Raw genomic sequence first — 26,242 nt, forward strand, 5'->3', positions numbered from 1 at the left:
TGGTATTTTGAATTGCTGTTTATGTTATATATTAAGATTAAAGTTAACATGTGGCAAATTACTGTTGCTGTGGGAACCAGAACTTTGAATTTCCTGACTTTAGTGCATGGACAATTATTTTCCCCCACTCTATTTGTTTCCTGATTTAAAACACATTTGTTGTAAGGTACTCTAAGTCATTCAGGAGTAGACTTAATGTATAATTAATCTGAGGCACTACAGTCATTTTAGCAAATTTAAACCTCCTCCAATAGGAGAGGATGAGGGTTGGAATCTAATCACATTAACCTGCTGAATTCTGTTCTCCATACCCATAACTTCTTGACTTATCTTCAATGTGTGTCAGTGTCACGTATTTTTTAATATCCTTCAGTTTCCTCTAAAACCAAAGGATTAGAGGGTTGGGACTATGGAGAGAACATTTAAGTTGTGGTACAACTTTATTTTGCCAAATTAAGTGGAACTCTGAGTAATAGCCTTCAGTGAGTGATATTCCCATACCACAACATTGATACTAAAGCAATGAACACTATAGAAATACCAATAAAATACATGAGTTAGTCAAGCTGCCACAGACAAATATTCACCTTTTCCACCAGATTAAAAAAAAAAAAGACACCAAATCCAAGTAATTAAATTACATCATTGAGAAATCATCCATATAACAGATTCTAAAAGCAGGTTCTTCTAATGTCATACGAAACCCCTTAGATACAAAACAGTTCTCAGGCTTTCCCAAATGGAAACTTTCAGAAATCCAGGGAGGGAGACAAATGGGCTTCTAAGAAAAATATTTGGAAAAGCTGATCTATTTGGTAAGCATGTTTTACGTGCAGCTAATGTCTCTCTTGTTGGGTTTCCACTGTGGGCTCTCCAAACAAAGATTCCTCAATACTATATTTCATAATCGGTGCTAAGTTCTGCTTTTGCCAAGTCCAAAGCAAATAATTATTTTATATTTATATTTTTATATATATATATATATATATATATATATATATATATATATATATATATATATATATATATATATATATATATACACACACACACACACACACACACACGCACGCGCACACTCATTTGCTTTGAGCTCTCCGGGAAAAGGTTAGTCACAGATTAAGGCCAGAAGGGACCATTATGATAATCTTATCCCCTGCAACAACACAAGCCATAGAACCTCACCCAGTAATTCTTGCATAGAGCCTGTACCTTTGGTTTGAGCGATGCACATCTGTCTAAAAGATATGCTAGTCTCCAGGAATCTAGAACCACCCGAGGGTAGTCCTCAATAATCTAATGATTATCTAGCAAATCTCATAGATCACTCACGACAGACAGACATTACGAGTTAGGAAAGCCTTCAGTCCTACCAAGGCATCATGCTCATCCTGTGGAGAAAGACAAGCTACATTTAAGTTATGGTCCATTTACTCCTTCAACGTACAGGGGGGTTCGCACTGATGCAGTGGGATGTTTTGGGAGTAGACTAAGAGCCTTATGTAATAACTAAACAGTTGTGTTCCACTCGGGAGAATGCAAGGCTTTTAGGAGCGGTGATATTTCTGCTCTTGTGGGACATTTGCCTATACAACTTCCCTGATTTGCATTCACAACTGCAGCAGCTGCATGTACAAATCAAGAACATAATAATATGTCAGTGATTTAACACTGGACCTGATATAGATTTGGGAATTCACACCACTTAAAGCCATTTCAAACCAAGACAATCATACATCAGTTCACTTTCATTAAATTTTCTACTTAAGGACTTCAAACTTAAAAAAAAAAAAAGTGATGACTTGCATTTTGCAGATTCTGAATCTGTCATGGACCAAAACACTTACATCAAGCAGATAGCATCCAGCCAGTAGGCCAAGAGTATGCCACTCCTGTCACAAAACCATGAGAAAGGATTCCCCTCCAGCATGCCTGCTGAAATTAGAGTGCCATATGTGGAGAAATCATCATCAAATTAAACAGAATCCTTTCAGACCTAGTTTCATTTAACAGCACTACAACAGACGTGCACAAAAGGCCTACAGCAAGTTGCACTTGAAGTTTGACCATTTTCAAGTTACCCTATATAATGGTACACAGCAACCAATTTTATCTGAGAATCCTATTATAGCTTTTCTTAAGAATCAGTGTATCCTGTGCTCCTCACTATGTCCCTTGGATTATCACTACCATCTAGCACACAGGTGGCGGAAGGCTGTATTCCCATTGTCCCACCACCAGGACCCCTACACTAAGAGCCACGTACCAAACATCCCTTGAGGTAGAAGGGCAAGAAAGGTTTTTGGTGCTCTGAAGGCTCCTGGTTGATATTAATAGGTCCCAACCACAGTATATGCAGGCTGGGATGATATAGGATAGGTACCTACTCCCAAAGTCTAGAATGACTCAGTCAACTGGGAGCCCATCCCATTACCGAGGCTAACACTCAGGGAGAATGAAGTCTCCCCATGGGGGAATGGCTGGGTAAAGACAGATCCATTGTATATGAGGGGATGGAGGCTCTCTGCGACCAATAATAGCCTTGCCCACCAAAATTTGGCTCTAGTGATGGGGACCTAGCTCCCAAGAAGGGGGACACCGCACAGCCTGCCCCCATCCTGGGCATAGGTTCTGGGGGGAAGCAGTCCCCGCGGAGGGGGTACTGCACAGCCCTCCCTCCCCCCAGAGTTGCACAGCCAGGCTCAGGGAGGTAGAAGCAGCCCCCAAAGAGGGCGACACCACAAATGCCCGCCTTGTGCCACAGCTAGGCTGGGGGGCGCGGAGAAGCAGCCCTCAGGAAGGGGGCACCACACAGCCCCCTCCTCCCCGTGGGACAGCGGGGCTGGGGGAGAAGGAGCCCCCAGGGAGGTGGGCACCACACAACTCCCCCCATTCCACAGCCAGGCCTGGGGAGAGCAGCCCCCCCGCACCGTGCCGGGCTCTAGGGGGAGCGCGGGGACGGGGCCCCGGGCCCAGGCCCTACCCGCTCCAGCCGCGTCCCGCTTGCGGCCGCGGGAGGGAGCAGCCCGGCGCCCTGCCCGCCTCCTCAGCGCTGTCCCGGCCTGAACAAGGCCCGGCTTCCCTCCGACTTACCGCGGCTGCGGCGCGAAGGCCGCGGCAGGCTCGGGCCCAGGTACGGGGCAGGCCGCGGGGTGCCGGGACCACCGGGAAGAGGGGGTCCGCTTCCCCCCGGGCTCCTCCTGCCGGGCCGCTACTGCCTGCGCACCGGAAGTCCCGGCGTCCAGTGAAACGTCATTTCCGCCGGCGCGAGGGAAGCCAGAGATTCGGAGAAGGGGACGTGACCGCGGCGGAAGCCGGGCATGGTCCGAACCGCTCGGGGGCCTGGGCTGAGCCAATGGGGCAGGGGGGTTAGCTCGCCTCCCTGCCGGCCATGCGGGACCCCCGCGGCTGGGGCGCGGTGCCGGAGCCAGCGCGGCGGGGCCCCCCGGAGGCTCCGCCCCACGCGTGCCCGGGCCGCGCTGCCCTCGGCGCCGGGGGCCCGGCCACACGCCGCCTCCCCAGAGGCCGGCGGCTGCCGGCCTGTTCTCTAGCGCTTGGCTGCTCTGGCCCGCGGGTCTGATGCGGGCAGGGTCCGGCGGGCTGGCCAGAATCCCGGCCCCCTGCTGCCATCGCCCCTGGGCCACTCGGTGCTGCTGGCCCCAGGGGCGGAACGGCGGAGGACCCAGCCCGGCGCCTCCCCTGCTGTCAGCTCCGGCCTCACACAGGCCTTGACCACGCCGGCGTCGTTCCTGTTTGAACTAGAGCACGCCTTGCGGGCCAGAAAGCCAGTCCCGCTTTGAAAGTGGCCAGGGATGGCGCATCCGCCCTGATCCCTGGGACGTTGTTTCGAGCGTGCTTCTGAAATTGTGTAGCGCCAGCTTCCAGGCATTGGATTTCCGTATACCTTTGCCTGCTTGATTGAAGAGCCCCTTGTCCAAATGTTCGTTCACCCCATCAGCACTTACAGACTGAGTCTTTTACCAGAAGGCCTGTTTTCCAATCCTTTAATCAGTCTCACTGCTCTTTTCCGAACTCTTTCCAATTTATCAACGTCCTTCTTTAATTGTGGACATCAGAACTGGACACAGTATTCTAGTAGGAGTCACACCTGCGCCCAATATAGAGGTGATATAACCTCCCTACTCCTACTCAAGATTCCCATTTATACATCCAAGGATTGCATTAGCTGTTTTGGCAACTGCATCGCATTGGGAGTTCATTCACATGATTATCCATCATGATCCCCAGATGTTTTTCAGAGACGCTGCTTCCCAGGAGTCCCCAGTCCGTAAGTATGGCCAGTATGCTGTGGTTTTAGATATGTTTGGTCAAAATAACACAATTATTATTTGCTTACACCCAGCTTCCCAAGCAATGCCGATCGCTCTTTAACAGTGACCGGTCCTCTTTATTATTTATCAATTTTTGTATAGTCTGCAAACTTTACAGTGATAATTTTATATTTCCCTCCAGGTCATTAATAAAAATGTTTAATACCAAAGGAGCAAAAACTTGTTCCTTGTGGGACCCCATTAGAAACTCACCTACTCAATGATGGTTCCTCATTTACCATTACATTTTGACACCTATTAGTTACCCAGTTTTTAATCTAATTAATGCATGCCATGTCAATTTTATGTCCTTCTACTTTTTAATCAAAATGACTTGCAGCACCATGTCAAATGCCTTCCAGAAGTGGAAGTATAGTGCATCAACGCTATTATCTTTATCAACCAAACTTGTAATCATATTTTAAAAAATGTTCTCAAGTTACTTTGACAGGATCTGTTTTCCATAAACCCATGTTGATTGGGATTAATTCTATTACCTACCCTTCTTTAATTCTTTATTAATCCAATCCTGTATCAGCTGTTTCATTATTCTTCCTGTGAACAATATCAGGCTGACAGGCCTATAATTACCCTGGTCATCCCATTTACCCTTTTTATAAATTGGCACAACAGTAGCATTCTTCCAGTCCTCTGGAACTTTCATATTGTTCCAAAACATTGAAAATCAACATTAATGGTCCAACAGGCTCATCAGCCAGCTCTTTTTCAAAACTTTTGGATGTAAATTATCTAAACCTGCAGATTTAAAAATGTCTAATTTTAACAGCTTCTGTTAATGTCCTCCTGAGTTGCTATTGCAATGGCGTTTCATTGTCACTGTATGATTACATAATGTTTCTTTTCCTAAATACAAAACAAATAGTAATTTTAACATTTTTGCTTTTTCTGCATTATTACTGACAATTCTAACATTTCCATTTAGTAATGGACCAGTACCGTTGTTAGGATTCTTTTTGTTCCTAATACACTTTAAAAATGCCTTCTTATTGTCTTTAACTTTGCTGGCTATGTTTCTTCTAGGTGTGTTCTTTTGCTTCCCTTATCAATTTTCTACAGTTATTATTTTCTGATTTTTATTTATTGCTATCAACATCCCCTCTCTTCCATTTCATTGATGTGGCTTTCTCTCCTTACATAGATTCCATAAGATTATAATTAATCTTCCTTTTCACTGATGACTTTCACTTCCTTAGTCCTTCAGTGCTCAGTCTTAAGATGCTAGGAGAAGATCAAGAGAGACTACAGTGCCCTCATGTTTTCCAACTTTGTCCATGAGCATGAATAAGTCTCATCAGGGACAATCAAACTGCAGCACTGATCAGAAATGCTTTTTCCCAGCTTTTGACTTTGCCCTTTCTTCTCAGGTACAGACTTGACCACAGAGAGCTATGCTTTTGATATATAACATAGATAATATTCTTAAGCAGGAATCAAACCTGGGACATTCAGCACTGAAAAGGAGTGCTTGAATGAGCTTACCACTTGAATCAGAGGAGTGTTTGCTATCAATAAGTGCAGGGCCGGCTCCAAGCAGGTGCTTGGGCCGTCATTGAGAATGGGGCAGCAGTTTGTGTCCCACAGTGGCAATTCGGCACCAACTCCACCGCTTTTCCCACCGCAGCGGCTTTTGGGCAGCAGCTCCACCTCTCTTCCAGGCACGGTGGCAATTCGGCAGCAGCTCCGCCGCTTTTCCTGCCATGGCGGCTTTTGGGCAGGAGCTCCGCTACTCTTCCAGACACGGCAGCAATTCAGCGGCAACTGCTTGGGGCGGCAAAATTTGTAGAGCTGCCCCTGAGTAAATGGTAGGGTCTCATTCTTGCTAGGGTCAGCTGCTAGAGTGAGACAAGATCACACACTAGGCCAGTGAATCACACAACAATAAGCAACTGCCTTCCACCTAGGTAGGACAGGCTAGCATAAGCACATCATATCCATCCACTGTGCTCTATCTTATCATATCCAATAGCAGGATATCCTCACAGAAAGAACAGCTTTTGTTTTGCATTCCATCACAGCACTAGCATTCTATAAAGATATTCAAGCTAATGGAGTCTAGATTTGTACATGCAAGTACTGGGGCAGGCTATTCCCACTGGAGGGACTTCAGCTGGGAATCCTCAATTGCTGGAGAGCAGACTGAGTCCAAGACTTGCCATCTTTAAAGTGTAATGCAAGATTCACCTCTTTCAGTAAGCCTTCTCCTACAGTTGCTTTTGCTGCAGTCCCTTGTGGGCTTTCTGATGACATTAACAAACCACCCACCATTACCTGAGAATAACGTAAAAGAATTGCAGCTAAAACTGCACAGCTCTTGGGTCATTATTCCTTATACCCCTTACTAAAATATTAAATTGGCTGGGGAGCAAAGGGACTCTGGGACACCTCCTGGCGTTGGCATGCAAGAATTATGGGTCCAGTGTGACCTTCTGCTTACCTCCATGGGATGAGGGAGACTAGGCAGCATGGGCAGGCCAGGGAATGACTAAACATCTATATCATGGCCTTTTGGATTGATTAGAGACCAACAGTCTCTGAAGAATTTCACTTTTTCACCTGGCCTTGTCTACATTTGGAAAATTATTACAGTAGAACCTCAGAAATATGAACGCCAGAATTACAGACTGACTGGTCAACAGGACACCATGTGAAACCGGAAGTAATCAGTTAGGCAGCCATGGAGACCCAAAATAAAGCAAGTACTGTACTGTGCCTGTATTGCATCTTAAAGGTAGGCACATCTGGGCTGCCCGTCCCCATTTGGCACCCACTTACCGCTAGGAGTTGAAGATGCTGAGATTCTCAGGCAAAGCTGAGCCCTGCCTGCGCAGAAACAGCATTGGTGTCTGCACTGCTTTCCACAACCCTCACGGGGGGGGCACTGCTGGTGCTAAAATATCGCTTGAGGGCAGCCTAGCAGTTATGCCCACCACGGCTCTCGGGGGGAAATTAAAGACCGTTGTGTTAGCAAGAGGAGAGAACCGGCAACGGCAGCGGAGGGATAGCTCCAGAATGGCACCTGGTGACCAAGCGGCAAGGAGAGAGCCCCAACACCACTTTATTCTGCCCAGGGGCTTGCATACAAGCGAGAGCTCAAAGCGGGGCCCGTCCAAGGACACGCGGGGCCTCCTGTGAAGCGATTCCGCTGGGAGCCGGGTGAGGCCCAGGACTCCCCCGGCCCGCGCTGCGCGAGGCTGCAGTCACACGAGGTCGCAGGGCGGGAACGGAGCTGGGTTCAGCGGCAGAACACCGGCAAATGGGTCCGTGTGAAGCCGGCAGGGGGGCTCCGGATCGGCCGGAAATGCGCTCCGGGGAGAGGGACTTCACCGCGGCTGCCCTGTGCCTCAGTTCCCCGCCCGGGACAGGGCGCGGCCTAGCGCCTGCCGCCCGCCCAGCTCCGGCCCGTGCGGCGCCCAGACGGCACGGGGAGGGGCCGGCGCGGCGGCAAGCGGGAGCAGAGCGCATGCGCACCGCGCCTCAGACAGGGCGAACCAGCTGCGCCGCCGGCCCAAGCGAGCCAGGCCTCCACGTAGGGCGCGGCCCCGGCAGGCCAGTCCCCCCATGTCCCGCCATGCTGTGCGGGCGCGGGACTGGGGTAAAGGTCAGCGCCAGGGCTCCGCTGTCGGGCGCGCTGCGCAGGGCTCCGCTCCCGCCGAGGACCGCCGCGGCCATGGCGAAGCAGCCGCAGCCCATCAGCCCGTGAAGAACTTCTTCGCCGGCGGCTTCGGCGGCGTCTGCCTGGTGTTCGTGGGGCACCCGCTCGACACCATCAAGGTGAGGGAGCCAGCTCCCGGCCTGCCCCGCGCGGGGGGGGAGGGGGGAGAAATACTACGGCTCCCGGCCTGCCCTGCGCGGGGGGAGGGGGGAGAAATACTACGGCTCCCGGCCTGCCCCGCGCTGGGGGGAGGGGAGAGAAATACTACGGCTCCCGGCCTGCCCCGCGCGGGGGGAGGGGAGAGAAATACTACGGCTCCCGGCCTGCCCTGCGCGCAGGGGGGGTGTATTACCTCTCTTAGGCTTGTCTCTTTCATCAGCAGAAGTCGGTCCAATAAAGCGTGTTATCGCCTCCACCTTGTCTGTTCAGAGAGTCAGGGTAGTTTCTAGTTTGGGCATAAAGCCTTCTGACCAGCCTGAAGTGTCCCCCTCTGGGCTGTGGAATCTAGTAGCCGCTGAGAGAGGGCTGGCAAAGATGCCAACCCTCACTGTGCATTGGGTAAAACTGATACTATAGGATTCACAAGACCAGGCAACCACTTTTGAGAACATCTAGCCATGAGGTGTGTGCAGAGACTCCGGCAGAATTGTATGGGGACATGGATGCTGAGTATCGTGCGCCCCCCCCCTTGTGTTCCCCCCCCATTCTTATTGTATGAAAATGGGGCTGACCCTGAAAGCTCTGTGTTGACTGACCTGTGATATACCCTAAACACAGTATTATCACAGGGCGTGTCCTCTTATCTTGGCAGCAATATTTGCATCTAGCTTCTGGTAACTGTGGCAGTGTTTATAATGCCTGTACCCTCTAGAATGATATGTGATCTGTTAAAACATGTGAGGTCCGGCTGTTTTTCAGAAGCCCTTGGTTTCACCAGCTAACTCAGTCAATTTAAGGTGTATACTTCCTACCACACAGAGGCAGCATTGACATGCCACTCATCATTAGCTCATGATATCAATGATCCTGTTTTCTTAATGAGAATTTCACAGGCTGATATTACTTTATTTTAAAGGAGAGACATGAACAGATGTCTGATACTCTGTTTTGTCACTTTGATCGTATATACAAATGACTTTTTTTTTTTTTTTTTAAAGAGAAGTTACTACACTAGTATATATGAAGGCAACTCCACTTCGGTCTAAAATCATACTATACTGATGATTCTCTTTGGAGCATTTCCACTCTCACCCTGTAGTAGCTGGAACTCCCTTGGCATCCCTTCTGCCATTAGTTTAAATGAAAATATCTGTGTGTGAACAGTTTCATTTTGTCAGCCTATGTGGGTAGAAGCATATAGGAGTGTTCTTTGTACCACTTTGTTTCTAAGAATCTGTCTATTTCAGGTACTTACATGGCTCCCATTACTGTAGTATGTGAGCACCTTACAAATGTTAATGTATTTATTCTCATGACATACCTGTGAGATAGTGAAGTGCAATTATCCCTGTTTACGCTTGGAGAACTGAGGTACAGATAAACTAAATGACTTGCCCAAAATCACAAAGGAAGAGAATTGAACTTGGGTTCCTGAGTTTCAGACTAGGCCCCTCACCATTCCTCTCAAAATGTTAGCACCTATCTGTTTTAACTATGTATTTGTTCCAATCTGTGTTTTGCTTGTCTTCATCTAGCCAGTACGTTTATCCTTTTAAGACACTCAGAAAAGTCCAGTTAGCAGCTAGAAAAATCACTGATGAATGGAAAGCAAAACTCTTGTTCCAAAAAGCATCAAAATTAAGGGAAATTTGTGACCTTGAGCCCAGTAACTAATTGTTACATGTGTTTAAACTCTGTTATGGCAAAGGAGCCTAGAGATTGAGAGGGGGGAAAGGTAGATAAAGAAGTAACTGAAGACCAGGAAACCGCAAAGCAGAAGTGTCCAAACTCTGCCCAACAGAAGGCTGCCTTGATGACCTGCCATAAGCTAAAGGGATATACCTGATTGAATCGGGTCTCCTCTTAATATAGACATCAGACCTGTGGAGAGTACAACTTCCAGAGCATGACGGCCCATCGTGGTATGAGTGGGAAGCTTTTTGGAATGTAACAAGTATTTGTTCTGCATTATTGATCTACGGATTGATGATACTGGAGATGAGATGTTTTAAACAATTACATTATTTTCCTTTTAATTATATTCTTTAATTGAAGATAAATAAAAACAAGTTTCATTGGTGACAGTACCTGCATACTGAGTTGAGCAGATGGGGAAAGGGAGCAATAGAAATGGCACTGGATCTCAAAAGTGCTTAAAAGCAGCCACACTGCTGTTTAGAGAATATTAACTTTTTGAATTTAAGTAAGTGTAATATTTATAACGATATTGAAATAACTTGAGGTATTTTTGTTCTTATTTAGATATTTGCACAAGCTAAAATACTGAGTTTTAACCTTTGTACCAATATTACAATGTCTGGTTATAAAACCTATGACTTTAATATGGCTCTCTGGAACTAATCCTAAAAAAGTCATGTAGCCTTAAAAGAAAAAAAAGTTGTTTTTTTTTCCCTTCTTGTTTTACAGGTCAGACTACAGACCCAACCAAAACCTCAGGCTGGGCAGCCTCCACTCTATTCTGGGACCTTCGACTGTTTCAGACAGACTCTCATTAGAGAGGTACTGTACACTGGCACTTGCTATGCCTGCCAAAAAATGTCAGTTGCTCATGTATGTCATTGGAGTGGAATTTGTGGGAATCTGGCCCCCTTGAGACTATAAAGTTCTCAGGTTATCAATCAATGGTTCTAATTCAAATTTTCATCAGATTGTGAAATCTGAAAAGAACTGGTAGAGGGAGAACATAATAATCTTGGAATGTGTAATTTGATCTTGCTTTTTTTTTTTTCTTTTTTAATGTCAGAAATGTGGTGGTGTTAATACCTAAAGTTAAAGGCTGTAATGAACATTGGCAGTTGTTTGCTGGCTGTATTGTTGTAGGTGGTGGAATTTTGATGCCTGTGCTATGGAGAGCTCTTTGGAAATCCTAAAATAGAGACTGACTGTTGTTGACCCAAGCAATGTCTCTCATTTCTTCTAGAACCCATAATCCCCTCTGTGACAAGGCAAAAGAGGAAGTGCTAGTTCAGATTTGTAGGTTTTGGGGATTTTGTTTGTTTGTTGTTTTTTTTTTAAGGCCAGAAGGCACCATTGTGGAATCACAGAAATGTAGGACTGGAAGGGACCTCAGTAGGTCACCCTAGTCCAGCCCCCTGCACTGAATCAGGACCAAGTAAACCTAGATGGTCCCTGACAGATGTTTGTCCAGTCTGTTCTAAAAACCTTCAATGACAGGGATTCCACAACCTCCCTTGGAAGTCTATTCCACAGTTTAACTACCCTTATAGTTAGGAAGCTTTTCCTAACATCTAATCTAAATCTCCCTTGCTGCAGATTAAGCCCATTACTTCTTGTCCTGTCTTCAGTAGACATGGAGAACAGTTGACCACTATCCTCTTTATAACAGTCTTAAATGTTAATGACTGTTATCAGGTCCATCCTCAGTCAAGGCTAAGCATCCCCATTGTTCCCCATCTTTCCTCATAAGTCAGGTTTCCTAAACCCTTTAACATGTATGTTTGCTCTCCTCTGGACTCTCCAATTTGTTTATATTTTTCTTAAACTGTGGTGCCCAGAACTGGATACAGTACTCCAGCTGGGGTCTCACTGATGCTGAGCAGTTACCTCCTGCATCTTACATACGACACTCCTGTTAACGCACTGGGGTGTATTAGGTATGAGTGGGGGAAGGACACCTGAACTGCATGGCCCTTGATAACCTGCTGGGTGACTGCCGCACAGGGAACTTAGGGGAGCTGATGGCGGGGCTGCCAGCCCACCCTGGTTCCAGACCCCCATTAGTTAGCTCCAACGGGCTGCTCTTCTGCAAGCAGTGGACAAAGCAGGTGGCTGCCAAACAAAGTTATGAGGGAGTATTGCACAACTTTAAACGAGCATGTTCTTTAATTGATCAGCAATGTAACAATGAAACAACGTTAAGTGAGGAGTTACTGTACTGTTAAATAAAGATATTGCACTAAAAGTTGAATTTACAAATGTAGAATTACATACCGAAAAATAATTACACTCAGAATAAACAATGCAAAACTTTAGAGCCTACAAATCCACTCAGTCCTACTTCTATTCAGCCAATAGCTCAAACAAGTTTGTTTACATTTGCAGGAGATAATGCTGCCTGCTTCTTGTTTACAATGTGCACCTGAAAGTAAGAGCAGGCATTCGCATGGCATTGTTATAGCCGGTGGTTGCAAGATATTTACGTGCCAGATGCGCTAAAGATTCATATGTCCCTTCATGCTTCAAACCACCCTTCCAGATGACATACATCCTTCCCAATGACGGGTTCTGCTTGATAATAATCCAAAGTGTGCAGACCCATGCATGTTCATTTTAATCATCTGAGTCAGATGCCACCAGCAGAAGGTTGATTTTCATTTTTGGTGGTTCAGTTCTGTAGTTTACGCATCAGAGTGTTGCTCTTTTAAGTCTTCTGAAAGCATGTTCCACACCTCCTTCCTCTCAGATTTTGGAAGGCACTTCAGATTCATAAACCTTGGGTCAAGTGTTGTCACTATCTTTAGAGATTTCACATTGGTACCTTCTTTGTGTTTTGTCAAATCTGCAGTGAAAGTTCTGACAAGTTTCTCCTCACGGTCTGCTTCCTGAAATATATCAAATGGACCTGATTTCAGAGTAGCAGCCAAATTATGCTTAGTTTGTGTGGGGGGGAGTGAAAGGGTTAAATAGAGTGGACCAAATCCATCCCCACTGCAAGTCCATTGAAATCAGTTCCTAACACCATGGGAAGAGTCTGGACCACTGTATACATGTTGAGTGTCAGGTTTATACTAAAATGTTGCTTTTGAAGACTCTGTAATACAGTACGTATCTGTGTGTGTGTGTGTGGTGTGTGTGTGTGTGTGTGTGTATACATATATATACGTGTGTGTGTGCATATATATAAAATTTGAGACGTACTGAGCCATGCATGTTTCTAACAGGACTGTATTTAAGATGGGCGCTAGCTACTCTATATTTGGGGTGGCAGAGAGCAGAACTAGTGCTGGTGAGAAACGTGAATAATCCATGGAGGCAGGATGGCAGTTATCTGGAGAGTAGAAATCTAGTGCTTAGCCTAGTGCTGTCTTGGTAAGTATGTTTTGGGAGTGCTAGCCCTGGGGAGGACAAGAAGTCCTGCTCAACTCCCACCACTCCTCTGGGCTGTGTTCGAACTGTATCATGGCAAATCCCTTTCATTCATGCAGCTGGCTGCCTTTGCTGTGATCATCTTGTATAGTAACGTTAGTTGCTTCTTGATGTGGTGAAATTTTATCACCCTGAAGAATGCTGCATGAAACCTAAATACCCACAGTGATAACCTGCTAGTCTCTTGCAGGGAGTCCGAGGCTTGTATACAGGAATGGCAGCTCCGATTATTGGAGTGACTCCCATGTTTGCTGTGTGCTTCTTTGGATTGGTTTGGGGAAAAAAACTCCAGCAGAGGAATCCTGATGACAGTTCTAACGTAAGTTCTGAGTTGTTCAGACACTGGGTACCTTTTCTGCGGCTCCTAGCCTGCTGTGTCGAATTACACATTCGGTTGTGGTGTAAATGTCTCCTCTCTGGATTATAAATATAATTTTAAAAAACAAAAACCCCGAAACATGGTGGTGGTAATGCTCCTAAAAGTGGGTACTGATAGCAATGGCTAAAAAACAGACAGCAGATGGGCAAATACTGTGCAGTTCCCTCTCTGTGCAGAAAGACAGTCATTAAAGAACAGCTCAGTTGTACTGAATACCATATGTAGTTACATAATGAGTAATGACTTAGAACAGCCCTTGCTATTAAGAGAAACTGAATGGAAAGATTACATGTATATTCCAGTATAGCCATCTGACAGATCTGGTGGTCACAAGAGCATGACCTTTCCTTCCTGCTAGTGGTAAGTGGGACTCTCACTGCATCCACTCTGTAGGTTAGGTTATTAATTGCATGGAATGTTTCTCTTAGCTATGGCTGAAAAGGTATTTATTTCTATGATCAGCCTCTGTTTTCTTCACAACCCTTCTGGAAAAAATGACTTTTTGGAACAAAATTTCTCCTGCTCCTTTTTTGGCCCCAAGTTGGAATTCTGTGGAAGGCTGATACAATTCTATTAGCTGTGACAGGTAATTTCTGAATGAGAAGATTTTAATTTAAAAAAAAATTAGTTTTATTTTTGAAATGTTCAACTTGTCATAGACTAGTCTCTAGTAAGAACCAGTGTCTGACCATCTGAAGAATCTGGCTTAGGAAGAACAGAGGGTGTTTGAAAATCCTGTAACCACTGATCGTAACTGAACTCCTCCACTTGCTGCATTTTCTAACAGAAGTGGCACTCCAGATGCACATACATATACTTGTGTGTACATTTTCAGAGCTTTGCTCACTCAAATGTTCCAAATCCATCATGGTCTCTCAGCTTGCTTATAAATCAAGAAATTTAAGCTTGTTTCATGTACTCGATTCCCATTGAACTCAATTTTTCAGTGCTTTACTGAATGGACCTTAAGACTTACAGTTCTAGAGCAGTGCTTCTCAAACTTATTTGATTGTTCTTCTTTGTGACTGAAATTCCTTAGGGACCTCCTGCTCCTCCCCCCGTCCCCCCCAATACATACACCAGCACCCAGTTCGGAAGGCAGAGAAAAGAGCAGCGGCTGCTGGCCAGGTACCCAGCTCTGAAGGCAGCGCTATGCCAGCAGCATTACAGAAGTAAGGGTGGCAATGTGAAAAGTGATATTTGTCAGTATCACTTTTCACAGCAGACTTAGCGCTCCATTGCCACCCTTCTGCACTGCTGCTGCCACCCTGAAGCTGACAACTAGAGCCCCGCCACTGCCTCCTGGTGAGGAATGGGGGGGAGCCCGGGCGGCAGGGCTCTGACTGTCAGCCCCTGGGCGATGAGGGTCCACCTGTCACCTTTATCCCATCCCCGCACATCCCAGGTGTGCAATGGCCTTCTGTACGAGTCCTAGCCACCCAGGGCTGACCAGACAGAGCTCTTTTCTCCTGCTCCCCCCACCCCGCAAAATGGGGGGTCACACCGCTCGGGTCTTCCTAGGGAGGCCCGCCCCATAGTTGGGCTAAATGAACTTAATCACACTCTGGTATATTGTAGCATAAAACATAAGCACATTGAGTAATAACAAAATACTATCAATTGCACAACAGCAGAAATATACTTGCTGAAGGGAACCATACCTTTTGGATTTCCAAACTCTTATACATTTTACTCTAATGTTGCATTCAGTCAAGTCCTTTCACACTGACTATATTAAATGTCATGCCTTATTGGATTATTTATCTTGGGATCTTTATTTTCCTGTGTTCTATGCGCAGATATCCCCAGCTGTTTGCTGCTGGCATGTTATCTGGAGTGTTCACAAACAGCAATCATGGCTCCAGGAGAGAGGATCAGTGCCTTTACAGGTAAGACTGTGTGTGTGAGAGGGGAGAAATTCCCACCCTTAATTTCAGGAGTGTTGTCTGATTTAAAAAGACCTTGCTAGGAAGATACTAACTCCTCTACTTAGCAAATTTACTCTGTACTGAATTTAGAAAGCAGCCCTTTCACGCAGGGCTGAGGCATAACTTGATGCGACTCTGTCATGAAGAAGCAACTATACAGGCTTCCCTTTGTGACAATCTGGTAAATACAACATGCACTCCTATAGACACCATTCAGCATATAAGCATCATCACCTGGGATGCCAGCTGACCTCTTGGGCACTTCTGAAATCTAGAGAGTATCTTGTCTTCTCATGTAAAACAAAGCCTTTGTAGTAACATTCAGGTCTGTGAAACTCTTGCATGATAAAGATTTTGCCCATAGTTCCCTGGAATCCTTGTATGTAACAGAAGGACCTATTACCCCAGTGGGAAATGCGAATTTGAACAAATGAAAAAACTGTCTGTTCGAGATCTTCTGATCTCTACCCTCTCTCACGCTGACTGCTGTACTTTTTAGTGTTTTAATGGATGTTAGACATTGATTCCAACATGCAAAGCATTATCACTTGACATCTTTTACTCATAAAAATTGTCTTGAGTTCTTTGAAATTTTCTTGGAGTCATATTCTAATCAGAGTAAATCTGGAGTAACTTGACTGATTCAGCTGGTTATTTTAAACTTAAACTGGTGTAAATTAGTGTAAGCATCTGATTCTTAATTTGACACGATCCAGCCATTGCGTGTTCAACTAAACACCTGGGAAGCAATCTGTGGAAGCAATCCTTTTCAAATCTGGGTAGGAGAGAAATTGTAGTATGTATTAGATCAGCAGTTCTCAAATTGAGCATCGGGACCCCAAAGTGAGTCGCGACTCCCTTTGAATGGGGTCGCCAGGGTTGATTTAGACTTGCTGGGGCCTGGGGCGGAAGCCCGAGCTCCACTGCTCAGAGCCAAAGCTGGAGGGCTTCAGTCCTGTGCAGCAGGACTCAGGTTGCAGGCTCCCTGCCTAGGGCTGATGCCCTTGAGCTTCAGCTTTGACCCCCCTTCCTGGAGAGGTGGGGCTCAGCCTTTGACCCCTACACTCAGGGCAGTGGGGCTTGGGTGGACTCAGGCTTTGGTCCTCCCTCCTGGGGTCATGAAGTAATTTTTCTTGGCAGAAGGGGGTCATGGTGCAATGAAGTTTGAGAACCCCTGCATTAAAGGGATTTTTGGATTCTCACCTCTGACAGCTGGGAGCTTATTCTGAGACTACATGTACCTATTTCTGATCGGAGACTAGTGTTACTTATCACTGGTTATTGCTGGGGCTCTTTGGAGTTATGCTGGCCCATCAGCGTTTCTCAGATGCAGCCACCAGGGGTTTTTCTTGTGGCCATAGCCTCCTGGGCAGTGATGGGGGAGGGGAGCAGCGGAGCCACAAACACCAGAGGAGCAGGCAGCCAGTGTGAGTTCCCCACCTTCCCAGTGAGATTCAGGCTTCCAGCTTCAGCTCTGGGGTGACGGGCTCTGTCCTCCGGCCACATGGCAGCAGGCTCCATCCTACAGCTGCGGGGCTTCGGACTTTGGCCCCAGCCCTGGGCTCAACACCCCATTGCCCCTGGCCCCTGCTGCCACCCCAGCCCCTGGCTGCCTCCCTGCTCACCGCCCTATCCAAGGCTTAATTTGTCCTCGGCTTACCAGGGCTGAGTAAGTCTGTTGTAAAAAGTGGTATTTGTATGTTTTTTAATATCACTTTTCATTATCTTCTAGCTATCAAGTCTGCTCCTGTGAGAAGTGATATTAACAAACATACAAATATAGACTTACTAGATAGCAAGTCATTAAAAAAGGCAACCAAAAAAGTGCCCCCCTCAAAAAAAAAAACAACAAAAAAAAAACAAACCAAGAACAAAAGACGAGAACATGCACATCGCGTTATTTGTGTTTCTATTCTCTTTAGCTCCAGTAAGGAATACATACAACTATACATTATTGTTTTTATTAAGTCTGCAAAAAACCCCTACATAAATAAATTACACTGATTGGACCTGTGTATGTGCATATTTAATTGTTTTTTCTAAAGTTAATTAAGTATTTTTAGGAAAAATTGTGAGAGTGGTCACCAGCAAGAGTTTGTGGCTACACTCTGAGGCAACCAACATTTTTGTTGTGAAAACCCCAGGCCGAGATCACAGAGGTGTCTGCCAATTTGAGGAAAGACTACAGGGACAAAAGGGAGCAAAAGTGGACTGGGAATATGGTGACTTCACATGCATTGTACCAGTTTGTCTATATATCAGCAGGAGCCTGGTGGCATACATTCCTTGGGTGGCTTCTGTTTACATGAAAAGAGCTGAACTGTTAACTTCCACTTGATAATTTTAGCTTTAGAAAGCACAAGGCTTCCAAATTACCATTTGGGTTATGCCTGGTAAACAATCACTTTAATTCTCCAGATCCAGGCTGCTTCAGGTGAAATTAAATACAGTGGCCCAATGGACTGTGCGAAACAGCTGTACCGTGAGGCTGGAATTCGAGGCATATACAAAGGAACCGTGCTCACCCTCATGAGAGGTAACTGGAGTAAATGTATTCTAACAGTACCCCTGTAGGAAGAGAAGCATCAGAACAAAACTGACCCAACATCGTAAGTCTCACTGTGGGCCAGAGATATGTTGTGCATCAGTTTCATGCACTGCAGTTTTCACAGCTGCCCCTGCATCTCCTGGGGATTGAAAATTAAGACTAGGATATGTCCCAGTCCTGGTGTGGGTAGTGGGAGAAAGAGGACTAGAGAAGTACAAAAGGGAATGAGGGGAGGAGGGCTAGAAATGGACACAGGGACTTTAGAGGTAAAGACCAATAAAATCCAAGCCGCAGAAGACTACGATAGACTTCCAGGATGGGCGAGGGATGATGGGTCTGGGGAAAGAAGCTGAGAGACAGAGAAGAAAAAATAGGAAGCTAGCTTTTTCTTTGCTTTGGGATGGGGTTTGTACATGAGACTCCCAGTCTGTGATGGTCAATTGGATTGGTTATTGAAAGACACAGTTACAATGAATTACTCTTTCTCCCAGCTAGAAAGAGTTTGTTTACTCATTTTTGGTGGGGAGGAAAAATATCTTGTGTGTCCACCGGTTTCAGAGTAGCAGCGTGTTAGTCTGTATTCGCAAAAAGAAAGGAGTACTTGTGGCACCTTAGAGACTAACAAATTTATTAGAGCATAAGCTTTCGTGAGCTACAGCTCACTTCATCGGATGCATTTGGTGTTCCTTTCCCTCTCCTATTATATATTTTTTAAAAAGGCACCTATAATGAACAAATTAAAGCCCCATGGGCCAGGTTAGAAATATATTTGAATGCTTTCTCCCCTAAAATACACCCCATCCGGGGGCAGTGAATTCACCTGAGCCTCCTCAAATAGAGAAACTTTAAGCATTTTGCATCTCCACCAGCCTAGGAAATTCTTTCCCATGACTCTCATAGGACTGTAAAAGCTAGCAGCATGGACAACGTGCCTGACAGAACTGTTTGTCTGATTCTAGCCATGGGCTTGAGCATTCTCATGTATATGTGAGAATATAAAAAAGCAGAAAATTTGGTTGGAACAAACTGGCTATGCACACATCACAAAGCCACTGAGACTGGCTTGATCTGCCCAGTCTCCAGTTTAGGGAGCTTAGACCTATCTCGTAGTCAAGGTAACAGCATGACTGGACGGGCTGGTGACTCAGAGTTTCAGGAATAGGTGTTTCTGCAGCCATGCCCCTGCTTTTTCTGAAAACATTCTTGCTTGTCCATCTAGACAGACAGTTTGCACTGGAAGGCTCAGAAAGGGAACTTAGTGGTACTTGATGGCATTGCTGAGGCTGGTGCAGAACGATCCCTAACATTGGCAGCTGATGCGAGCCCAGAGCTTCCCCTTAGGGATGAATACTTCCTTTCCTCTCTGTCTTTTTTTTTCCCTGCATGCAGAGGTAGTCAGGTGTCATTTTCCTACTTCTCTTAGTCTCTTTATTGTTCTCCCAACTAGATGTTCCAGCCAGTGGAATGTACTTCATGACGTATGAATGGCTGAAAAACATTCTGACCCCTGAGGGGAAGAGGTTAGTTAAATCCTAAATCAGAGCAATGCTGACTTTACCCAGACACTTCCAGTCAATTTTTCCTGCTAAGCAAATGGCTAGAGCAATCATCAGAGTAACGGTGTCTTTTATGATTGCTGAGGAGTTTGCTGTCATAAGCTTTCCCATTGAGATGACTCATCTCGCTGTGGGATTGGATTGATTGTTGAATGGTATTTGAAGCACTCCTCTTAATGGCACAATTAGGAAAGCACTCAGGGTGAGATGCACCCCTGTTCCGCTTCCCTGCTGTGTGCTAAAACCTGGTCTTTCAGGCATCCTTGTCATGCTACAAGTATGAGAGAGCAATAAGATTTGAGCCTTTCTCATGGAGAGATGCACATTATGGTCACAAGTTTTTCACTCTGAATTCCTACAGTGGCTGCTCTCACGCTGGGTCTGTACCATTGTAATGTCGTCTCTCTCAGCCAAACTGCCTTTCCGGTCTTTATGTATTAGTTTAAAGATGGACACCTTTTCAATTCAATATTTCTGCAGTGTCAGTGACCTCAGCGTGCCTAGGATTCTCTTTGCCGGGGGTATGGCAGGGATCTTCAACTGGGCTGTTGCCATCCCTCCTGATGTGCTGAAATCCCGCTTCCAGACCGGTGAGTCAGATGTCAGCCGTGTAAGATATGGCATTTCTGTGGGCTGGGTGGACAATCCAATAGAGAAGCTTACGGCTGGGTAGAATTTTAGAAAGGAGGCAGTGTGGCCTAGCTCCAACAGCACTAGACTGGGACTCAGGAGACCTGGGTTCTATTTCCAGCTTTGCCACAGGTTTACTGGGTGACCTTGAGCAAGTTACGTCATCTGTGCCCCCATCTGTAAAATACCTCCTTTCAAAGAACTTTGCAGATTTCTACTGAAAGGTGCTGTAGAAGAGCTAGGTGGTAGTTATTCCAAATATACTCCCATTTAAAATGCTTAATCATTTCAGATAAGACCGGGCACAGTTGCATCAGTTCAGGCAGGTGATATCTAAAATAAAATCACAGTGGAGCAGGGACCACCATAGTTATGCATGTCTCTCACAATCCATTGCTTTGTGACTGGCAAATCTGCAGAGGACATGGAAATATCTACAGTCAGCACTCCATAGAATTGTAGTAGGGACAACCCAGTCCCTGGGGAGAACACAGACATTTGGGGTTGCTGGGCTCCAGCAAAGGCTGCCATTAAGGTTCTGGTTCATTTCTTCGGCATTCCTCCCAGAGGAACATTTCTATACAACAGAGCTCTGCAGCAGCCTCTAGCAGGACTATCATCTGGAGCTTGCATTGACAAGATCCCTGCATCTTCTCTGTCACACATCAAGGACATACTTCAAAGTAGCAGTCATGTTAGTCTGTATTCGCAAAAAGAAAAGGAGTACTTGTGGCACCTTAGAGACTTAACAAATTTATTTGAACATATTTCCACTGAATGCATCCGATGAAGTGAGCTGTAGCTCACAAAAGCTTATGCTCAAATAAATTTGTTAGTCTCTAAGGTGCCATAAGTACTCCTTTTCGTCAAGGACATAGGCAGAGCGTCTGTCCCAGTGCATCCAACAGTGGTTGCTGATGCAGGAAAATCCTTCTGTTTGTGGTGTGTAGGTTGTTTTGTTTGTTTGCTTTGTAATTTAGCTTCTGTGATGCTCCAGACCAAGGGAGCAAAAACCTGAATGGGATATAGTAGAATATTGCAGCCCCTGCTCCCCTGAGTCACTTTCCAAAAGTTGTTTGTGACTCTAGTGAAGAGTTAGACTGGAGTAGCTGGTCAAGGGCCCCGTAAAGGTAATACTTTCCAGTGGCATGTCACTTGATCAGCTAATTTGTTCTTATAAAATCACTTTCCTCAAACACCTGGTCAGATCTGTGTAACATCAGCATTAAAATGGAGCCTGTAGTTTTCACTGGAAAGCCACTGCCATTCCTGTCGCTAGTATGTGGGGGGATATTCTTTTTGAGAACACACCAGCGTTGTTCCTTGCAAACCAGCTTTATTGATTGATACACCACTGACTCTCTACCCTGCCGATGCTGTTAGCGTGACCAGCAATAACACGCTAGATTGAAAGCGTCCAGCCTTCTAACCCTTAGCTTAAGTTCCTCTTTTCTTCCAGATGACCCGATTATTATTTAAAACCATTATAATGCTGGTGAGCATGTGGTTCCAGCTCACTTGGTCTTTGTTCTAGTTGTCAGTGACGTACTATACTAAAAGCTGTCTAGTCTTTGAAATCATTTGTTACTTGGAAAATAATCCATATGAATTACAGTGGAAGGCCACAGTGTACCATTAAAGTCTCAGCTGGCTGCATTCACAATCATAGATGGCATGTTCTGCTTCTGTCAACAGCTGCTCCAGGGATATCCCAATGGCTTTAGGGATGTGCTAAGGGAGCTTATCAGAGAGGAAGGAGTCTCATCCCTGTACAAAGGGTTCACAGCCGTTATGATAAGGGCCTTTCCCGCTAACGCAGTAAGTAAACCATGATATCTAGTGAGCTGCAGGGAGCTGGCTACTTGCACCCTAAATACCTAGTGGTTGCAAAGGAGGAGGATGAATCTCTCATTGGGCAATGTGGCATTGGCGAATTTACCACCGTGGAGGTGGCTGCTCGCATGGTGGGTGGTAAGGTCCATGGCTCCCTGGCTCGTGCTGGGAAGGTGGGAGGCCAGACTCCCAAGGTTGCCAAGCAAGAGAAGAAGAAGAAGACTGGCTGTGCCAAGAGATGCATGCAGTACAACCGGCGCTTTGTCAATATCGTGCCAGGCTTTGGCAAGAAGAAGGGCCCCAATGCTAACTCCTAAATGGTACATCTCACCCAATAAAGCAGATGTCACACGGGGGTGGGGGGGAAGGGGGAATGATTCCAGACTGTTGTATTATCTCACTAGTGCTGCTTACATTAGAGCGAACACCCTTGGGTGTATGGTCTGCGGGACCTATTTCCAAGCTTTTTAAAATACTGGCTCAAATCTCTGTAGCTGGGAAACTAAAGTAGACTGTAGGGATAGCGCTAACAGAAATAGGATCACAGGTTTTGCACTAAACCCCTCTTGGTGTTAGAACAAACTAACAGTTCTACACATCTGCTAACACAATTGCCAGCATTTTGAATGGCTAGATTGAATCTGCACCTATTTTAAATGGAAGGATCTAAAAAATGACACAGAAGATCAGAAATTCTGCCTCTGCTATAGAGGGACACAGTCATGTCATTACTTCCAGTTCAAGATAACTCATGTCAAGGAGGGGAGGGGGGGAAAACAAAACCATGTTTGGGGTTTATAATGCTGCTGTACCCCTCAGCTTTGAGAAGACCTTTTCCAAACACTCCAGCTCTGTGTGCCTAAGACTCATCTAATCCTTGTGTTCAATCTCTCTGTTCCAGGCCTGTTTCCTTGGTTTTGAAGTTGCTATGAAGTTCCTTAACTGGATTGCACCAAGTCTGTGAAGACTAGGAAATGTCCTCCTGGGACAGGAAAAAAGACCATGGTGCTGGATTAAAGGGATGACTTCAGAAACCCTAGGAATTATTAGTTTTCTAATTCCCATTGCCTTACTCACATCCTCTGGATGGTGTAATAGGTGCCATTCTGAACATTGAGCCATAACTCTGATGTAGAGTTTTCGTGAGGAGTAGGAAGTATGAGTACACTTACCTTCTGAACCAAATGCACCGTAGCAGTGATGCTGCTAATAGACACCTATTGCTATTACAGTAAGAGTCCCTAAGTACTTCCTCTGGAAGAAGAGGAGACTCTTAATTTCTTTCTTATTTACTGAAGAAGCGGTTAGTGCTGCAAATCTTTCAAAATAGTAATTACCAGCCAGTGTGCACTTAAATCTCAGGATGTGGCTTAACACTTTATTGCAAATGTTGAGGTGAGACACTATTTTCCATCAAGAAAAGGAGTACTTGTGGCACCTTAGAGACTAACAAATTTATTAGAGCATAAGCTTTCGTGAGCTACAGCTCACTTCATCGGATGAGCTGTAGCTCACGAAAGCTTATGCTCTAATAAATTTGTTAGTCTCTAAGGTGCCACAAGTACTCCTTTTCTTTTTGCGAATACAGACTAACACGGCTGCTACTCTGAAACCTATTTTCCATCAGTTATAGATATCTCAGCTGTTAGCATGTTGATGATGCCTTTATTTTATGTGCATGTAATGAGGGGCAATATGGAACAGAACAGATTATAGCTAAAAAAAAAAAATCCTAATTCTGGGGAGAGGGAGGGAGTGTGTACAGAGGTTTTTTTAAAGCATTATGGAGGCCTTGTATGGTAACCACCTTGAACAGATGAAAGGTGCACTGTGGAACTAAGAGTTAAAGTGAATTATGCCCAACTTCCTTGACTAAGTACTGCTACCCTAGCTGGCGGGGGCATTCAGCAGAGAAACAAGTTCTAACTGATCTCATCTCTCTTCAAAATCCTTTCTTTCCCCTCTGAAATCCCTTTGGTACTTCCTGATTCACTGATTATATCAAGAACACAACTTTACAAAAATCATATGACTCATTGCAATCAATGCTATATCTGATGTCCCTGAATGATGCATTCTGGGAGATAGTCAGTGGAAGTGCAGAGAGGATTTCAAAGTGGGAGACTTAAACTTATTTTGGTGCTGAATTTCCCCATGGCTTACTTAATGGGGACAAAAAGAAAAGGAGTACTTGTGGCACCTTAGAGACTAACAAATTTATTAGAGCATAAGCTTTCGTGAGTTACAGCTCACTTCATCCGATGAAGTGAGCTGTAACTCATGAAAGCTTATGCTCTAATAAATTTGTTAGTCTCTAAGGTGCCACAAGTACTCCTTTTCTTTTGCGAATACAGACTAACACGGCTGCTCCTCTGAAACCTGTCATTAATGGGGACAGTCAGCCCTGAAATCAGTGTCTGGCTCCTATGCTCAGCATTAAGAGATCTTGTTAAACATAACAAATGTTGAGTTGACACGATGGATGCAAGGGACAGGCAAGACAGTCTGTAACCTGTTCTAGTTGTGATTAAATGATCCTATTTTATCAGGATTCAAAGTTTGCTGCTGCTCAGCTAGAATGTTTGCTTGTGGTTTTGTGCACTCTGCATTTGGGCGCATGATTAGCATATGCAAAGGGCTACAACTATTCCTTACACTTTGTTCTGAGATCTGCCTACCTTAAATCCTACAGACAATTTATGTACGGATGGGTAGCCTGTCTTTCATGGCGTTAATTCTATGCTTCTCAACCTTTAGACCTCCTCCTATCTGTACAAGCCATTGAAATGTGTTACAAATGGCTGAAATGGGCAACACCTGAGCTTTTGGTTGTGGTGCCACCACTGCTAGGTTAAAATGGTTGTAAGACTGTTGTCTTAGGGTGGGAAGCAAACAAACCAGCTGTTATAGGTGATGTGGGGGATTGGGTTAGGGAGAAGATCCCTGCCTAGATTCCTCAAGAGGCACCAAGGGAAGGTAGGGCTGGGGAATGAGGGGTTGTCCCTAACCAGGCCCCTCAAGATGTAATTAATTTACATACTTTCCATAATGAGGCTGTCCCTGCCAGGCTGCCCCCAAGTATGTTCTCCTCACCTGCTACTGCACCAGCAGCTCAGGACCCTGCTCCTCGCTCCCTTTCTCTTGTAAGGAGCAGAGAGGAGTCATCCCAGCTGCTTCTGTGTACCCTTTGTTTCCAGAAGTTGAGTGAGCAAGATGGTTTGTTTTGTTTTCATGGGTGGGAAGGACAGAGTAATCTTCCCACTGTTTGAAGAGCCTCACACTCAGGACTGCCTTCACTTTCCCCTCCAGCCCTGGATTCTCTCTCTCCCCTCCCCAAAATATCTTGCCAGTTCCTTCCACCTTAGGAGCCTCTCTGCTCCTTGGAAGAGAGAAGGGGAAGTAAGAAGCCCAGAGCCGCTGAGGAAGGCACTATAGCCCTCCTTTACCTGCTACTGCTCCCTGTCCTGCCATACGCTGCCTGTGAGCGTGACTGTGCCATACCCTTGAGGTCTGGTTAACCCAACTGCTTCTGATAAGTAAAATCAGTAACTGTCACTCTCCTGTGACTGATGTGGGTTTAGCTAGGTGCTAACAGACATTGCTAGATGAGCCCTATACGCTTACTGGAATTCTTACAGCAAAGACCAATAGCAATGTTACAGCAATAGGCTGTAGATCAGGTTCACTTCCCATTGTTGCAGATGACAGTTTGAACTTAGATTTGCTGAGGATCATCATGTAATTAATAACCCCAGGTACCACTGATTAAAAATATTTGCCTATGCAAAGTGGCAGACTCCTTGCACAATGCTCTGTGCAGGTTTATACTGACTGTGCTGCTTCCCTGAGTGTGAGCAAGAAGGAGAACAAACTCTGAATGTTTCAGTAAATATTTATTGACCAAACTGCTGGTTCTTGGTTCCCTGTGCTGGGAGCATGTCCTAGAGCAGTTCAGATCCTGCCTTTAGTTTCCTAATATTTATTTGCTGGAAGCTGCCCCCCTCCTCCTCCCTCTCCAGCCTTTTATATGTTTAAAAAACGAGGAGTACTTGTGGCACCTTAGAGACTAACACATTTA

At 45.5% G+C, this 26,242-nt stretch overlaps 3 protein-coding genes and 1 long non-coding RNA gene across 7 annotated transcripts in view; 2 read left to right on the plus strand and 2 right to left on the minus strand.

Moving 5' to 3' along the window:
• ARIH2 (ariadne RBR E3 ubiquitin protein ligase 2) overlaps positions 1-3,977 on the minus strand; it is a 47,876-nt gene extending 43,899 nt beyond the window's left edge. Inside the window, exon 1 of one of the 4 annotated variants that reach the window (XM_038411725.1) lies at positions 3,905-3,977. The gene's annotated coding sequence lies outside the window, so the exon portion shown is untranslated. Of the gene's footprint in view, positions 1-1,847; positions 1,937-2,983; positions 3,296-3,904 lie in introns of those variants that run through there. The other 3 variants (XM_038411722.1, XM_043517930.1, XM_043517932.1) reach the window with 3 other exon arrangements.
• Positions 3,978-7,628: 3,651 nt separating this feature from the next.
• On the plus strand, positions 7,629-23,155 carry SLC25A20 (solute carrier family 25 member 20). Its single transcript, XM_038411729.2, is given in 12 exon segments — positions 7,629-8,047; positions 8,050-8,123; positions 10,591-10,683; positions 13,481-13,601; positions 14,648-14,654; positions 15,469-15,514; positions 15,516-15,550; positions 18,006-18,133; positions 19,593-19,665; positions 20,182-20,302; positions 22,036-22,149; positions 23,066-23,155. Coding segments are annotated over 12 exon segments (1,272 nt in total). The 5' UTR covers positions 7,629-7,650; the 3' UTR covers positions 23,129-23,155.
• LOC122460873 overlaps positions 12,610-26,242 on the minus strand; it is a 61,336-nt gene continuing 47,703 nt past the window's right edge. Inside the window, exon 3 of the long non-coding RNA XR_006282464.1 lies at positions 12,610-12,746. This is a non-coding gene — a long non-coding RNA (uncharacterized LOC122460873). The remainder of the gene's footprint in view (positions 12,747-26,242) is intronic.
• Positions 22,156-23,155, plus strand: LOC119859510 (40S ribosomal protein S30-like). Its single transcript, XM_038411727.2, has one exon. The coding sequence runs from the start codon at positions 22,161-22,163 to the stop codon at positions 22,479-22,481; it is 321 nt and encodes a 106-aa protein (XP_038267655.1). The 5' UTR covers positions 22,156-22,160; the 3' UTR covers positions 22,482-23,155.

The sequence above is a fragment of the Dermochelys coriacea genome, chromosome 7 (genome assembly GCF_009764565.3).
Source record: "Dermochelys coriacea isolate rDerCor1 chromosome 7, rDerCor1.pri.v4, whole genome shotgun sequence".
NCBI classification, from domain to species: Eukaryota; Metazoa; Chordata; order Testudines; family Dermochelyidae; genus Dermochelys; species Dermochelys coriacea.